This window comes from Leopardus geoffroyi, chromosome B3 (genome assembly GCF_018350155.1).
Source record: "Leopardus geoffroyi isolate Oge1 chromosome B3, O.geoffroyi_Oge1_pat1.0, whole genome shotgun sequence".
In the NCBI taxonomy this organism is placed as follows: domain Eukaryota; kingdom Metazoa; phylum Chordata; class Mammalia; order Carnivora; family Felidae; genus Leopardus; species Leopardus geoffroyi.
In genome coordinates, this window is record NC_059337.1 from 73654890 (window position 1) to 73671615 (window position 16726).

At 50.4% G+C, this 16726-nt stretch overlaps 1 protein-coding gene and 1 non-coding gene across 4 annotated transcripts; one reads left to right on the top strand and one right to left on the bottom strand.

Annotated features, from left to right (window-relative positions):
- Window positions 1–4189: 4189 nt before the first annotated feature.
- Window positions 4190–4295, bottom strand: LOC123584552. Its single transcript, XR_006705516.1, has one exon. It is a non-coding gene; the product is annotated as a U6 spliceosomal RNA (small nuclear RNA).
- A 4918-nt stretch (window positions 4296–9213) lies between these two features.
- LRP10 (LDL receptor related protein 10) lies at window positions 9214–14748 on the top strand. Of its 3 annotated transcripts, none has more exons than XM_045450346.1 (7): window positions 9214–9884; window positions 10284–10328; window positions 10849–10981; window positions 11715–11905; window positions 12022–13039; window positions 13373–13502; window positions 13632–14748. In XM_045450346.1, exons 1-7 carry the CDS (start codon window positions 9845–9847, stop codon window positions 14217–14219), a joined length of 2145 nt encoding a protein of 714 aa, XP_045306302.1. In that variant the 5' UTR covers window positions 9214–9844; the 3' UTR covers window positions 14220–14748. The 3 variants fall into 3 exon arrangements, with proteins under 3 accessions (XP_045306302.1, XP_045306303.1, XP_045306304.1); XM_045450347.1 differs by having other exon boundaries at window positions 9246–9877; window positions 10280–10328; XM_045450348.1 differs by having other exon boundaries at window positions 9246–9874; window positions 10280–10328.
- Window positions 14749–16726: the final 1978 nt, after the last annotated feature.

Here is a 16726-nt window from a genome sequence, read left to right on the forward strand (position 1 = left end):
GCCGAAGCAGCTCCCCCCTTCCCCCAGAGTGCCTTATTTCTCCAATGTGCCCTTTGTGGCTTAGAGGAGGAGGAGGCCAGCTTCCTGCCCCCCAAAGACCCACACCTGGATGGGGAGGGGCAGTAGAGGGTACAGAAGAGGTGTCTACACTGCAGTGAATTGGCGGAAGGACTTCCTTTGAGTGCCTGAAGTAGCTCATTGACTCAGGGACCAGACCAGGTCTGGGAGCTGCCTCACCATTGGGTCACATCCTGCTCACACACTTCACTTCCCGATAGGGCCACTTCCCCGATTTAGGGCAGGATAGGCTCTGGGTGGGGCAAGGCCAGGATGACCACAAAGGAGGGGAAAAGACTGATGCCTCCGAAGGCCTAGCGGATTCACACACACGCGACAAGCTCCAGCTCATTTTGATCCAGCCTGTGGTCAAAGACGTCACCCTTTGCTCAGCTTCCAGAGACATGTAGCACCAGGCCAGAGAGCAAAACCAATTCCCAAAAATGCTCTCCTTGGCCACTCAGTGTCTGGCTCTGTGCTAGGAGCGTGGCCGCCCTGACCGTATATCCTGGATCCAATAATATCTTCCCGAAGTTCTGTGAGTTAGTATATTCAGACATGGCAGACAGTTCATCCCACTTTGGATTCCAAAAATATGGCCACTCCAAGTAGATCACACAGCCTGCCGTCGCCCTCCAAGACACTGATGGGATAGTTCAGTCAGGGAATGACTATAATTCATAATAATACCGACCCCATCACAGCCACCTGACAAACATGTTCGGTCCTCACTTCCTTACAAAGGAGTAGGAGGGTGCTAGGCACCCAGGACCCCCTAATAAAAGTTTGTTGGCTTAAATTGCCAACGAAAGTTGTGCCTATACACAAGTAAATGGCTCCAGCTGTGAATCTGTAAGCACTCTAGACACATCTATACAAGTATTATGTTACACAACTTACAAAGTCATTGAGCTGTAGGTTTGTTTGTTTGTTTGTTTTTTGGTTTAAGTTTACTACATTTTATGAACTTTACCATATATTTCTCCTCATTCTTTGGAAAGTTAAAAAAAAAAAAAAGAAGAAGAAAGAAAAATACATCAAGGTAATGGATTCATAACTCCAAAACAATTACTTTGTCTCTACGGCTTCCTCATGAGTCCCTCACAGCCTGACTTCAATCTGGGGGTGGTCAGTATTGGTCTGGGTTAACCCAGCTCTTCTGGAAATACGATTCTTTTTTTTTCTTTTAATTTTATTTATTTAAGTAATCCCTACACCCAACATGAGGCTTGAATTCAAGACCCTAAGATCCAGAGTTGCATGCTTTTCCGACTGAGCCACCAGGAGCCCCTGGAAATACCAATTCCTGGGACTGTATCCTCAGTCCGGTCTGCATCGGGACCCTGACCTGAAGGGTCCACACAAAGTCTCTCTTTACTACCGCTCTCTAAGCTCCATGCCAATTGTGCCCCAAAGTCTCTCCCGGCCTGTGCTCCAGAGCCCACTACTACTTGCCTGCACAAAACTGCTTATAAATTCTGAGTGGAGGAAAGCTGGACAAGGGGCCCAGAAAAACACCCATCCCATTCTCCGGTTGGCCACACCCCCTCCACTGCAGTGACCTGCCAGGTAGGGTTTGTGGGGCGATAGCGCCCCCTTGTGCTGGGTGTTGGCACTGCAAACCACGCCTGAGACACGCGGGGGCCTAGCTACCATCCCCCAGCCCCACACCCCCGACAAGGGCCAAGGATACTGCCAGCCCGTTCCTTCCCCCTTTACACTTTCCATGTTTCCACCCAGGCCACCTGTACTTAAAGGGGTGGGACTATGGGTGCAACAGGATGACAGGCCTTAGTCTTGCAGCTGCAGAGAGGAAGAAGTCAGAGTTTCCCTCAGCTGTCCCTGTGCTGGGGGGGGGGGGGGGGGGTGCGGGGCAGCCCTCGAATAACTCCGGGAAAGAAGAGGGAGTGGAGTGAAAGGGGTGCAGGAGGAAGTAAGGGGGCACTTCGGTGCCCTCTAGGAGCTTCTCCGAGTTGGCACGCTGCCCTCCGTGGATGCCTCAAACACCTATGCCTGTCTCCCAGGCTCAGACCTCAGAATGCTTTGACCCAACTCCTTTGGGCCAAGGCAAGCCGGCCTCCGCGACTCCTTTATCCAAGAGTGGGCATTTCTGTGTCACTTCTCTGGGCCCTTTGGTAATCATGCCCACACGCCTCTTGGGGTGCCTCTAACCTGCACCCATCCTCCTAACCTCATCCCAAGGTCAGGAGGAGCCTTTAATCCCAGTCTCACATTTATAAGGCTCTTCAATTTTGAACGTAAAAAATATGTCTTGGGGACACGTGGGTGGTTCAGTGGGTTAAGCTTCTGACTCTTGATTTCTGCTGAGGTCATGATCCCAGGGTTGATGAGATGCCTCCCCCACCCCTGCCCCCCCAGATGGGCTCTGCACTGACAGAGCAGAGCCTGCTTGGGATTCTTGCTTTCTCTCTTTCTAAATAACCAAATAACATTTTTTAATGCCTTAAATAAAATAAAATATAAATATATGAATGCCTGTAGGCATTTGGTGACTATCACTGTATTATTGCTTTGTTTGTGCTAAGAGTTTTCATTTGTTGGGGCACCTGGGTGGCTCAGTCGGTTAGGCGTCTGACATGACTCAGGTAGGCTCCATGCTGGCAGTACTGGGCCTGCTTGGGATTCTCTCTCTTTTCCTCTCTCTGTGCCCAGTTTGTGCTTTGTGTCTCTTACTCTCTCTCAAAGTAAATAAACTTAAAAAAAAAAAAATGTTAAATAGAAATATTTAAAATACAGTAAATATTGGGGCAGCTGCCTAGCTCAGTCACTAAAGACTGGACTCTTGATCTGAGGGTTGTAAGTTCAAGCCCCATGTTGGGTGTAGAGATTACTTAAAAAATAAAATCTTAATAAATAAATAAAATATACTAAGTATTTTCAAAACCATCTGTCTTTTTTTAACATTTATTTTTAAGAGAGTGCAAGTGAGGGAGAGGCAGAGAGAGGGGGACAGGGGATCCAAAGCAAGCTCTGTGCTGATAGGTTGACAGCAGTGAGCCTGATGTGGGGCTCAAATTCACCCGCGAGATTATGACCTGAGCTGAAGTCAGATGCTCAACCGACTGAGCTACTCAGGTACTCCTAAAACCATCTATCTTTTTTTTTAAACCATTTATCTTAGTATTTAATTTTGTAATATACCAGACATACCCAAAATGGACATGATTGAGGTTCCTCTCAAACCTCTGAGATGTGTCTCCAAACTAGCATCTCATTCTTTCCAAAGCACAAGGAAACTTGCTCCTATAACCATATGGCAGGATCTTTAATCCCCACTCCCTTCAGACACAGAAGTTTCCACATCTTGAAAAGCTCTCTCCTGGATACTGCTGCAGTCTTAAATGATTTCCTTCATATCCCCCTTTTCTGTCAAGCCAAGGTTTTTCAACAGCTGTCTGCATTCCTTCACCATTTTTTTTTTAGTTTTTTTTTTTTTTTAAAGTTTATATATTTATTTTGAGAGAGTGAGCATGGGGGAGGGAAAGAGAGAGAGAATCCCAAATCCCAAGCAGGCTCTGAAGTGTCAGTGTGGACTTGGGGCTCAAACTCCTGAACCTTGAGATTATAACCTGAGCCGAAATAGAGAGTTGGACGCTTAACCGACTGAGCCGCCTAGGCGCCCCTTTTTAAAGTTTTTTTTTTTTTTTTTTTTATGATTCATTTAAGTAATCTCTACCCAACATGGGGTTCGATCTCATGACCTCCAAGATCAAGAGTGGCATGTTCTTCTGACTGAGCCAGTCAGGCGCCTCACCTGTCATTTCTTTTTAACCCAACTGGGAAGGTGGCCCAACCCAGGCATTTAGTGCAACTTCTCCTTTAAAAGAAAAAAAATATTGAAGTTTAGGGGCGCCTGGGTAGCTTAGTCGGTTAAGCATCTGACTTCAGCTCAGGTCATGATCTCATGGTTCAGTTCATGAATTTGAGCCCTGTGTGGACAGTGCAGAGCCTGCTTTGGATTCTCTCTCTCCCTCTCTCTGCCCCTCCCCTGCTTGCTCACACTCTCTCTCTTACTCTCAAAATAAAAAAAAACTTTAAAAAACAAAATGAGCATTAAAAAAAATTGAAGTTTAATGAACACACATTGTTCTATTAGTTTTATGTGTACAATAAAAATACAGAATGCTGCATGAATCCGTGTGTCATGTTTACACAGGAGCCATGTAATATTCTCTGTATGGTTCCAGTTGTAGCATATGTGCTGCTAAACTGAGTGCTGAAACTTCTCCTTAAAGGGCCTTCCTGACCTCTTTCTTCACAGCCCAGGCCTTTTCTGTGTTTTCACTGTCTTGGCTTCATGTTAGCATCGAACATAATTTGTTTCTAGAAGCTTCTTTGGCCTCGTTTTCTGGGAAGTTATGCCATCCTGAAATTCATGAGTCACAGCATTGCCAAGGAACCCTGAAGTCCCAGGACATCTGTCCCTCAGCACCAACCCTACCTGTACCATCAGCTTCTGTACCTCAAAAGCAGGGAATAGACTGACTTTATTTGCTCTGTTAATTCCTGCCTCTGCCCTTCCGACTGTTCAGAACAAACAAATTCTTGTTCCATGCTATAGCTCTTCACATATTTGGATCTAGTTCTCATATATTCAAACCTAGGCAAAAAGCCTTTCTAGTTCCTTAAACAGCTTATCATATGACATGGCTTAGAGACTCCTCATCATTCCTAACACCCTCCTATAGATTGATTCATTATATCAATCTTTCTTTTTTTTTTTTAAGATTTTATTTTAAGGTAATGTCTACACTCATCGTGGGGCTTGAACTCACAACCTGGAGGTCAAGAGCTGCGTCCTTCACCTACTGAGCCAGCCAGCCACCGCCACTGTATTAGTCTTTTAAAACAGCTTCCAGCACATAGAGAGGCAATAACAAGGGCTCTGGAGTTACACAACCCAAGTTTGAATCCAGTCTTCACAACTTACTAGTTGGGTGGCCCCAAGTTATGTAATGTTCTTGAGCTTCAATTTCCTCATCTTTAAAACGGGCCAAAAAAGGGGCAACCTGGGTGACTCAGTGGGTTAAAAGCCAACTTCGGTTCAGGTCATAATCTCGCAGTTCAAGGATTCGAGCCCCGCATCAAGCTGTGTGCTGACAGCTCATAGCCTGGACCCTGCTTCTGATTCGGTGCTTCCCTCTCTCTGCCCCCACTCCGTTTGTGCACACTCCCTCTCTCTCTCTCTCAAAAATAAATAAAAACATTAAAATTTTTTTTTAATGTGGCTAAAAAATAAAAATAATAAAAATAAGGTAAAATGGGGCTAATAACTGTTAAGGGTAGTTGAGCGAATTAAAAGACATCAACTATGTGATGCCTATGACTGGCAATCATTGATTTATTCATTCAGTAAACATTTATTGAATACCTACTTTGTGCCAGATATTATTTTTGGCACTAGGGATACACCAGGAGACAAATAGATCCCTGCCCATGGCACTTACATTCTTGTGGGAGGAACAGGCAATAAACATGATAAATGAGTAAGATATATAGAATATTAGATCGTGATAAGAATTTTCCAAATTTTTGGTTCTGCATCCTTTTTGATTAACAATACCACCTTTAGGGGTGCCTGGGTGGCTCAGCTGATTAAGTGTCCAACTTCAGCTCAGGTCATGATCTCACAATTCGTGGGTTTGAGCCCAGCATCAGGCTCTGTGCTGACAGTTCAGAGCCTGGAGCCTGCTTCAGAGTCTGTCTCCCTCTCTCTCTGCCCCTCCCCCACTCATGCTTTGTGTCTCTCTGTCTCTCAAAAATAAATAAATGTTTAAAATTAAAAACAAAACAAAACAAACCAATTCCACCTTTAAATAATTTCTCTCTGCTTGCATTTTACTATAAGTATTCAAGGGAAACCAGGCTGCTTCCTCAACACTTTGCATAGAAATTTCTTCAGCCAGCTGGGTCACCTGGCTGGCTCAATCCGCAGAGCATGCGACTCTTGATCTTGGGGTTGTGAGCCTGAGCCCCACATTTGAGCCCCAAATATCCAATTTGAGCCCCAAATATCACTCTCAAGTTTTACTTTCCACCAACCACCAGGATACAAACACAATTCAGCCAAGCTCTTTGTCACTTTATATCAAGGATCTCTTTTTTCCTCCAGTTTCCAATCAACATGTCCCTCATCTCTGTCTGGGACCTAGTCAGGGTGACTTTTACCCTCCATATTTCTATCCATATTCTGTTCCTTACCACTTAGGTAATCTAAAGACATTGAGATCTATACAGCTCTCTCCTGCTGAGCCTTCCCAAGAACCATCTTAACAGTCCGTTCGCAACAATGTTGCTTTTTCTAGCATGCATCTCAGCCTCTGCCCCAGTTCTAAAGCCACTTCTACATTTTTAGGTATTTGTTTTAGCAGCACCCCAACTTCTCGGTATCAACTGTCTTAGCCCATCTGCTACAAGAAAATACCACCAATTGGGCAGATTTACTGCTCATAGTTCTAGCAGCGGAGAAGCCCAAGTTCAAGGTACCAGCCTGGTCACCTTCTGGTGAGGGCCCTCTTTTTTGTTCACCACCACATTTCCTTACTGTGTCCTCTCATAGTAGACAGGGAGGGATCTCTCTGGGGCCTCTTTTATAAGGCACTAGTGCCATTGAGGGCGCCATCTCACGGGCTTAACATCGCCCAAAGGCATTTTAATATTATCATCTTTGGGGGTTATGAAATCAACATACGAATTTAGGGGACAGGGGACACAAACATTCATACCATAGCAACTTGGCTCCTGCATGTGCTAGCAGTTTCATCTTGAGCAAGTTATCTAACCTACCTATGACCCAGTTTCCTCAATTATAAAAGGAGGACAAAAATAACACCTACTTCCTAGAGGTGTGGTGAGGATTAAATGAGATAATACATGTGAAATGCTTAGAGCAGTGCCTCCTAGAGGTGAGTACTCTATAAAAGTTGGATATTACCATTTTGAAAACCAAACATCTGCCTGTTCCGCACTACTTCCACTACCTTTCATAATTCCTCAAAGATTTCCAAGAACACCATAGGCCCATTCCTAAATGTACTTAATGCTCTAGGATGTGATTTAAATTAAATTTTTTTAATGTTTATTTATTTTTGAGAGAGAGAGAGAGACAGAGCATGAGCAGGGAAGGGGCAGAGAGAGAGAGAGGGAGACAGAACTGGAAGCAGGCTCCAGGCTCCGAGCTGTCAGTACAGAGCCCAATGCGAGGCTCGAGCTCATGAACCACAAGATCATGACCTGAGCCAAAGTCAGATGCTCAACTGACTGAGCCACCCAGGTGCCCCTAGGATGTGACTTATATGGACCTGGACACTTAAATTCACTGGACTAATTGGAGTATAAACTCATTTTTTTAATTTTTTTTTTTTTAATTTACATCCAAGTTAGCATGTAGTGCAACAATGATTTCAGGAGTAGATTCCCTAATGCCCCTTACCAATCCAGTAACCCTCTTTTTGTTCTCCACATTTAAGAGTCTCTTATGTTTTGCCTCCCTCCCTGTTTTTATATTATTTTTGCTTCCTTTCCCTTATATTCATCTGTTTTGTATCTTAAAGTGCTCATATGAGTGAAGCCGTATGATATTTGTCTTTCTCTAATTTCACTTAGCAGAATACCCTCTAATTCCATCCACGTAGTTGCAAATGGCAAGATTTCATTCTTTTTGATTGCCAAGTAATACTCCATTGTGTGTGTGTGTGTGTGTGTGTGTGTGTGTGTGTGTGTGTACATATACATGGATACTCCCCATGGCTGTCTGGATTCTTTCATTTGTGTATCTGACCTCTCTTTCCAAGTAGGCAGTATGCTCCTTGAAGTTCAAGGCATCTGCCAAGCATAGAAAACAAAGCCAGCAATTAACTAAAACCTCCAAGATCACTTTTAGAACTTAAATATTTTTAATTTTTCCCACCTCTTTGCCTTCCTTACCTTTGCTCAACATCCTTTTTTCACACTCAGGCTTCTATTTCACTCCTCATTAATCCCAAAGGCTGCACACAGAGGGAGTACAGCAGAGGGCACAGCAGAGAGACCAAGGGACCAAGGTCCAAGTGGAAGAAGGGCCTTTTTATGGCCAACCCTGCTGTGGTTCCAGTTTTGAAAATATCAAAACTGATGCCAACAACAAATGTCATGGACAGAAAACCGTTTTGTACCATTTGTAGAGAGCTGAAAGTAGTAAGGATCCAAATGTACACTCTCTCCAGAGCCAAATTGCCTAGGCTCAAGGCCTTGTTTCATCATTTACTAGATGCGTGATCTCGGGCAAAATACTTAACCTGTGCTTGAGTTTCCTTATCTGTAAAATGGGAGTAATCATAGTTTCTACTTCCCAAGATTGTGAGGATTAAAAGAGCAAATACATGAAAAGTGCTTAGATCTGTGCCTGAAGTGTGAAAAAAGCTCAAAAAGTATTTGCTATTGTTGTTGTTTATTAATATTACCTATCAGTGCCACAGGAATAACAGCCCACATAAATAAGAAATATCTTCTGTGACTAATCATAATTGTTCTGAACTACAGAGCACTTCCTAGATGCTCATCGTGCATTAACGCCCTAAATGTTCATGACAACCTTAAAAGGGAGTTGCACTATTAACTCTGCTTCACAAATGAGAAGCAGAGAGGTTAAGTGATTTTCTCAAGGTCACAGAGCCAGCAAGTGGCGAAGGCACATGTATTCGTTTATTTACCATATATTGGGTTCTTACTGTGTCTTAGTAGGAGAGAAGCCCCGTGGGTGCAAAGGTAAACATTCTAGGCCCCAACCTACAGGAAGTTTCAGTTTCTAGAGAAGGGGCGGGGCGGGGGCGGGAAAGAGGAGTAAACAAATAGTTATAACACCGTGTGGTAATTGCTATAATAGAGGCTCACGACAAAAAGTGCTGCCTGATCTCAGACACTGGGACAAGAAAAGTACTGAGAGTTTAAGGGTCCAAAGGAAAGACAAGACAGTTACGGAATAAGCAGTTGTCTTCTGGCCAACGAGTCCTGTTAACAAACGTGTCACGGAAGAGACCGAACAAAGCCGAGTTCAAAGTGGAGGCGGACAGCCTAGCCGAGGGCGGGTCTGACGGGTCCTGGCAGGGCCGGAAAGGGGTTAAGGAGAGAGGGTGGGCGGGGCGAGAGCGCTGATTGGCAGGGGTGGGGCCAGGCTCATCACCCGCCCTCTCTCTCCGCCCGGCTCTTCCAACCCCTGGGCTGGCCGGGATACCGCCCGGGCGAGGGCCGGAGAGCTGGGCCGAGCCTCCTATCCCCCTCCCCCGCTCCCCCGCCGCGTCCCGCCGGCTGGACGCGCAGGAGAAGTTGAGCCGCGCCCGGGCCGGCCCTGGGGGCTGACCGCCGGCAAAGTTTGGCTCGAAGAGGAAGTGGCTTCAAGCCCCGGCAGGTGGCGGCCGGGCCTGGACAGGGGCTCTCGCGGCCTGCGGACGGGCTCTGGGCGAGGGCGCGCTCCAGCGCCGGGCCTCGAACCGATTCCCGGGGCTTCGAAGCCGGCCTCGGGATAGAGCGCGGCAGAGAGCGCGGCGGCGGCGGCGGCGGGGGGGGAAACAACTCCGAAGTTGGCGAGAGGCACCGCCCCTGCTCCCGGACGGCCGCCGCCTCCCCGCCCCCAGCCCTGGCATCCAGAGCACCCGTGGGGGAGCCCGGGCCATGCAGCCCCCTCGGGGAAGCGGCAGTGGGGAGCCTGGACGCTCCGAGCGGCGCCGCCTTCCCACTGGATAGACGACTGAAGCTCCGGGACTCTTCCTGCACCCCCGGACGACTCAGGATGCTGCCCACCACTCTCCTCCTCCTCCTCCTCCTCCTAGGTGAGAAACCGAAACAAGACTACTAACCCGACACCCCGCCCCTGGGGCTGTCAGAGTCCGGGCGCTCTAACTCTTTTGCCGTCCCTCACCTTCCCTGCCTGGCGGTGCCCCCCAGCGCCTGCCGCCGCATCCGAAGCTCCCTCCCCAACCTCCGGGAAGTTTCGAGCCACTCCCCTCAGCCCTCATCCTCCTTCAGGCTTCCCTAGATCGGCGTGCCTACCCCATCGGCCGTGCTGCTGTGGCTTCCTTCGAGGTCACACACCGCATCCTCCCCTGCTCCACTGCCCCTTTCCCATAAACTACCCGGAAATCCCAGATGGCTCCTTTCCTCCGTGAGTTACTCAGGTGAAGAAAACTAAGGGCGATTAACTCTCCTGTCCTTTCCTGCTCTTCCTCTAGGAGGCGCTGTGGCCTATCCAGACCGGATCATTTTCCCAAATCCTGGTGCGTAAAGGATGCCCCTGGGGCCCCAAGGGTTTGGTAGTGAGAGAAGACCCTTGAGAAGGATTCTCTCTTTCCTAAATTCCTCTGGCACCTACGGTAGTTTTAGAGTGGAGATCATCCACCCTTATTTTACAAACGGGGAAACATCCAGTGTGAGCTCTCACCTGGTAGTTACATACTATTTTGTTTTTCCAAATATCCATGCTTGGTCTCCCTAGCTGCATTGTAGTCTCCCTGATAGTAGAGACAGTATTTCCTGCTCTTCCTGGTCCAGTGGCTGGCACAAAGCCAACCTCAGATTGTTTCTGGTGTTGATACTTAAGGTGAAGCTATAATGAGTGTGGGAAGGAAGGGGGCCAGCTGAAGACTGATTTTAAAGTGTGTGTATGTGTGGTTGGAGAAGGGCAGTTTCTCTGCTCCTTCTTGAAGAGCTCAGACCCTTAGAAGCCTCAAGCCTGGGGGCAGGGGCTGTGACAGTAATGGGCTCTCAACCAGTGTCCCCACCTTCCTCACTCTCCAGCCTGTGAAGACCCCCCGGCAGTGCTCTTGGAAGTGCAGGGTACCTTACAGAGGCCCCTGCGGGACAGCCGCAGCTCACCTGCCAACTGCACGTGGCTCATCCTGGGCAGCAAGGAGCAGACTGTGACAGTCAGGTGAGAAACGGGACAAGACCCTATTACCCTCCCTCCCCTAACCCCCTTCACCATGGGAAAGCCTTCAGGAATCACTTCTTCATGGGATTTCCATTCCTGTCAACAGGGGAAAGAGTAGGATTTGATTTGGCCTAGTCTTCCCTAAAAACCTGGCTTATTCTGGGCCACAGTAAATTGGAGGTGAGCTGGGACAGACATCTAGCTTGGATTCTAGTCATCTCTGAAGGACAGCAGTCACTCTAGAAACAGTCCTTGGGCTCCAATATGGCTGCCCTGAGGAGTCCTTCAGTCCATTGCACATCCTTGCCTGGGCTTCAAAAGCTGTTCCTAATTAGCTTAGAACCTACCTCAGCCTCCCGAGATGTTTTAAACGGTACAGGTCTCTCCTCAGTCTCCTCTGACCTTGAGCCATAAGATTGGGACCCATGTTAAGTACCTGGCTACTTGCTTCACAGAGTTCACTCTCCATGAATTTATCCTGAAAGGAGTAGGTGAAGGGAGAGGGCAGTCTGGGGAGAGACTGAGGGATCAGAATGCCGTGCTGCCACGGGCCTCTGTTAGGACTATTGCCATTGACTACAGAGGAATTTGGCTGAGTTCATTTGGCTGTTTGGATTATGGATGAGCAGGGGTTTGTGCTTCTTGGGGTACAAGGGGCCTGACGGCACTGGGAGAGGAAGAAACCAGTGGTGGTCACGAATATCTCACATCCTGCCTTCTTCCACCCATCTAGGTTCCAAAAACTGCGCCTGGCCTGTGGCTCAGAGCGCTTAATCCTGCGCTCCCCTCTCCAGCCACAGATCTCCCTGTGTGAGGCACCAGCCAGCCCTCTGCAGCTGCCTGGGGGCAATGTCACCATCACCTACAGCTATGCTGGGGCCAGAGCACCCGTGGGCCAGGGCTTCCTGCTCTCCTACAGCCAAGGTATGCTGTACGCTGTCCATGGGACTAGAAGAACAGATAATAGAAGCCCCAGGGAGGAGGGGAGGATCCTACCAACTCTGGTGCTTCATGGTGTCTTCTCCATGATGTCTCTGCAGATTGGCTGATGTGCCTGGAGGAGGAGTTCCAGTGCCTGAACCACCGCTGTGTGCCCTTGGCCCAGCGCTGCGACAGGATCGATGCCTGTGGTGATGGCTCTGATGAGGCAGGTTGCAGCTCAGACCCTTTCCCTGACCTGACCCCAGCCCCTGTCCCCACCCCACCCTGCAATCATACCTTGGAAGACTTTTACGGAGTCTTCTCTTCCCCTGGATACTCACACCTGGCCTCAGGCTCCCACCCCCAGTCCTGCCTCTGGCTGTTGGACCCGCATGATGGCCGGCGCCTGGCAGTGCGCTTCACGGCCCTGGACCTGGGCTATGGAGATGCAGTACATGTGTATGATGGCCCTGGGCCTCCCAAGACCCCTCGGCTACTGCGCAGCCTCACCCACTTCAGCAATGGCAAGTCTGTCACCGTGGAGACGCTGTCTGGCCAGGCCATCGTGGCCTACCACACAGTTGCTTGGAGCCATGGTCGGGGCTTCAACGCCACCTACCATGTGCGAGGCTACTGCTTGCCTTGGGATCGGCCCTGCGGCTTAGGCACTGGCCTGGGGGCTAGTGAGGGCCTCGGTGAGCGTTGCTACAGTGAGGCCCAGCGCTGCGATGGCTCATGGGACTGTGCCGACGGCACGGATGAGGAAAACTGCCCCGGCTGCCCACCTGGACACTTCCCCTGTGGGCCTGCTGGCACAACCAGCACCACAGCCTGCTACCTGCCCGCTGACCGCTGCAACTACCAGACTTTCTGTGCTGATGGAGCAGACGAGAGACGCTGCCGGCACTGCCAGCCTGGCAACTTCCGCTGCCGGGACGAGAAGTGCGTGTATGAGACATGGGTGTGCGATGGGCAGCCAGACTGTGCCGACGGCAGCGATGAGTGGGACTGTTCCTATGCCCTGCCCCGCAAGGTCATTACAGCTGCGGTCATTGGCAGCCTGGTGTGCGGCTTGCTACTGGTCATTGCCCTGGGCTGCACCTGCAAGCTCTATGCCATTCGCACCCAGGAGTACAGGTCAGTGAGGGTGCAGCCAGCTGCAGGGGCGGGGGGCTGAGGGGAAGACCCTGAGGGTGCCCACAATGGGGACAGGCTCTGGTGACCTGCTTCTGGGTTGGCTCCTGGAGTTGTCCAGCTTGGGGATGGGGGTGCTCCTCTGAGGAAAGGACAGGTCTAGATCCTAAAGGCAGTCTCCAGGAAGGAGGGGAACCTCGCATGGCTCTTGGGAAAGCCAGGGCATACATAGCTCAGTGGTCTTGGCCTGGGTGTGGAGGGAAAAGACATGTCCAGGCTAGGACAGGCTGCTCTGGCCGGCACCACCTGTGACTGACCTGCCTTCATTCCTTCCAGCATCTTCGCGCCCCTGTCCCGGATGGAGGCTGAGATTGTGCAGCAGCAGGCCCCACCCTCCTATGGGCAGCTCATTGCCCAGGGTGCCATCCCACCAGTAGAGGACTTCCCTACGGAGAACCCTAATGATGTAAGTGACCTCCCGGCCCAGTACTTCTTGCTTCCCAGCCTCCGTGGCCCTGCGCCTGTACCGTTCTTCTTTGAGGCTCCTGGCCCTCCCCACCTCCCTGACTCTGATGTCTGCCTCCTCTCCTTGCAGAACTCAGTGCTGGGCAACCTGCGTTCTCTGCTACAGATCTTGCGCCAGGATATGACTCCAGGGGGTGCCTCAGGTGCCCGCCGCCGCCAGAGGGGCCGCTCTATGCGCCGCCTGGTGCGCCGTCTACGCCGCTGGGGCCTGCTTCCTCGAACCAACCCCCCAGCCCGGAACCCAGAGACCAGATCCCAGGTCACACCCTCTGCTGCTCCCCTTGAGTCCCTAGATGGCAACACAGGTCCGGCCCGTGAGGGCGGGGCGGAAGGTGGGCAGGATGGGGAACAGGCACCCCCACTGCCTGTCAAGGCTCCCCTCCCATCTACCAGCACATCTCCAGCCCTCCCTACCATCTCTGAGGCCCCAGGGCCACCGCCCTCCATGTCCCCAGAGTCATCACTGCTGTCTGGAGTGGTGCAGGCCCTGCGAGGCCGCCTTCTGCCCAGCCTTCGGCCCCCAGGACCAACCCGGACCCCACCTGAACCCCACACAACAGTCCTGTCCCCAGAGGATGAGGACGATGTGCTTCTGGTGCCACTGGCTGAGCCAGGGGTCTGGGTAGTCGAAGCAGAGGATGAGCCACTGCTTGCCTGAGGTGACCTAGCTCCCTTGGGGGCTTTGGTTGCAGTGACAACCCTTTAGAGGGCAACTCAGCTTCCCTTTCGCTACTTCCCTCCCTGACCCTCTGTCTGAGGGGACTTGGCAGGCCTCCTGTGACCCTGTGTAGCTGCTGTAAAATTAGGTATCCCTCAGGAAGGGAGAGGGCTCACACAGAGCTCCCTCCGCACATGCCCAGAGACCACCGTTTCTCTACCACCACTGTCTTCCCACACCACCACTCAGGTGGCTGTTTTTAAAAAGTAAATTTCTTAAAGGGTCACAGGCCCGGACACTCCATCCTTACCAAACCCCTACCCCAAAGTGGCCTTTCAGCACCAGAATGTCAATTGGCTGGAGATCTCCAGCACCCAAGGGAAGGATATGGGCAGGGCCTGAGGTTTTGCCGACTGTGATCCTTCCTGCAGGGCCTGGCTCATAAAAAGAGCACAAAAACTGCTTTTGTCCTATAGCTAGGTCATTGCCCAGCAAGTCAAGGTTGAAAATAAAAGAACCAGAAATTTAAGATTTTTGTAAATGAGCTATAACCTGAGCCCTGTCTCTACCCATCTCAGCTTACACTCCCCTCGCCTTGCCCCTCCCTGTGAAGGTCTCTGCTCTGCCCTCGGAACCCTGCCCTCTTCCTACTTCTTCTAACCACATACCCTTGGTTTTTACACCACTCTAGGAACCCTAAGGACTGACCCTCTCCACCACCTCCACCTATTACCTGGGGCTCAGCCCTACGGTGACTGACACCAGGGGTCAGCACCAAGCCTCTTTACTCACCACCAGGCCAGAAGTCTAGTGAGCCAGCTGGGCGCTGTAGCGGGAATGTTCCCATTCATGGAGTACTCCCAGAGCACAGATCATAGAAGCAGAATGTCCCTAGGGGAACGCAGGAGCCTTAACTCCTGGCCTCTACCCTCCACCCCCACCAAGCAGTTACAGTCTGTCCTGTGCAAGATAGGTGAACTCTTGGCCAGGATGCCTCAAAGCAGGCAAAAATAAGTTGAGAGAAAAAAATCATAAACGTCTGGGGTGTGAAGATGCTGGCATCACTTTGACCAAATCCAAAAAGGTCTGCCTAGAAGAGGGCCCAAACTAGACTCTGAAGAATGTGGTCCATAGGTGGAATAGAGTTGTGGATTCTAGGAACAGTAAGAATCCACAGGATAAGAAAACTAAGCAGATGTGAGGGCTAGGGCTGCAGGCTGGACCCCAGACCTCCTAAGAAAAGAGGCAGGAGTGTAAGCAGTGGCCAGAGCTGAAGAGCTAGAGTGGGTGATGGAGGAGGGGATAACTTGGAGAAATGTTGGAGCCCAGCCTCTGGTAAGTGAGGTGACAGAAGCCGTCCCAGAGTTTGAAATGAAAACTGGGACAAGGGATACAGAAAGCGTCTATGGGGGTGGCATGGAGCTGAGGCATTCCCGAACAGAAGCAGACTCTCCTCAGGCTCGCCCTCACCCTTCCTGGCCGGCCTGGTCTAGCCCCAGCCTCTGGCGGAAGGGCCCTGTTAATTACAGCCTGTCTGTGTCTGAGCCCACATCCGCACACCCAGCACCAACCGCATGTTTCCTCCTCTCAGTGAGCAAGAGCCTAGGGAAGTGGCAGAGAGTGAATATGGTATAGTCCTGGATTGAGGGATCTTGGGAAAGACCCAGATTCCTTTGACTCCAGACCCTCTCCAGAGATTGGGGAAGGGACTTCAGAGATCCCCATCCTTGCATACCCTTCTCCCTTTGGGTCTTCCTTCCCTAGTGCTAACAGTCCCTGGGTTCCCCTAGTGAAAGGCCCAGGGAAGGCTGATTTTCCTTCCACACCTCCCCATCTCCTGGTCTGCACCCTCTCCCTTGCTCCTCTCCTTCAGCTGACAGCCTCATCACTTGTCCTGCTCCAGATCTTTGACCTCCTGGTGTTATTTGTAATTTGTGGACAAAGACATGTTAAAAGAATGCTCCTCAGGGTGGAATGCTTCAGGAAGCCAGAGGGAAGACCTGAGGGTAGAGTTCACTGGGAAGGGCTGTGTGTCCTGAGCCTGAAAGAAGTTTCTCTAGGTGCTGGGTGTATGCTCTAGAAGGTGCAAAGGGTAATGCTACTTTTGTCAGCCACAGAGAAGCCCCAGGTTGGTGGGAAGAGGGGACTTAGCCTTGTACAGGCAACATGGGAAACTCAGAAAGTCCCACCCAGGAGAGGGTGGGGAACTGGGGAGCAGTCACCCAAGTTTATTTGCACCAAGCCCTATGGAAAAAGAAACAAAGCCACCTCACATCCTATCAGGACAGAGACAACAGTATCCAAAGTGCCCAGTATTAGGGCATGGGACTCCTGTCAAGGCTCTCAATGCAGAGGAGGGAGGTGTCTCAGCATGAGATGGAGATCAGGCTGGGAATCTGAGATAACAGCACATACCAGCATTGAGTCCTTAAGAATCTGGGACTGAACCAAGCTCCAGGCCCTGCTGGGAGGGGAGAGGGACCCCTAGCCACACTGCCTGAGGTTGT

What these genes read in the sequence shown, in the direction of transcription:
- LRP10 (XM_045450346.1), top strand. Translation starts at nt 9,845, where the DNA reads ATGCTGCCCACCACTCTCCTCCTCCTCCTCCTCCTCCTAG. An exon ending in GAGCAGACTGTGACAGTCAG is followed by an intron (nt 10,982 to 11,714) that starts GTGAGAAACGGG and finishes CCACCCATCTAG; the next exon opens with GTTCCAAAAACTGCGCCTGG. An exon ending in ATTCGCACCCAGGAGTACAG is followed by an intron (nt 13,040 to 13,372) that starts GTCAGTGAGGGT and finishes CATTCCTTCCAG; the next exon opens with CATCTTCGCGCCCCTGTCCC.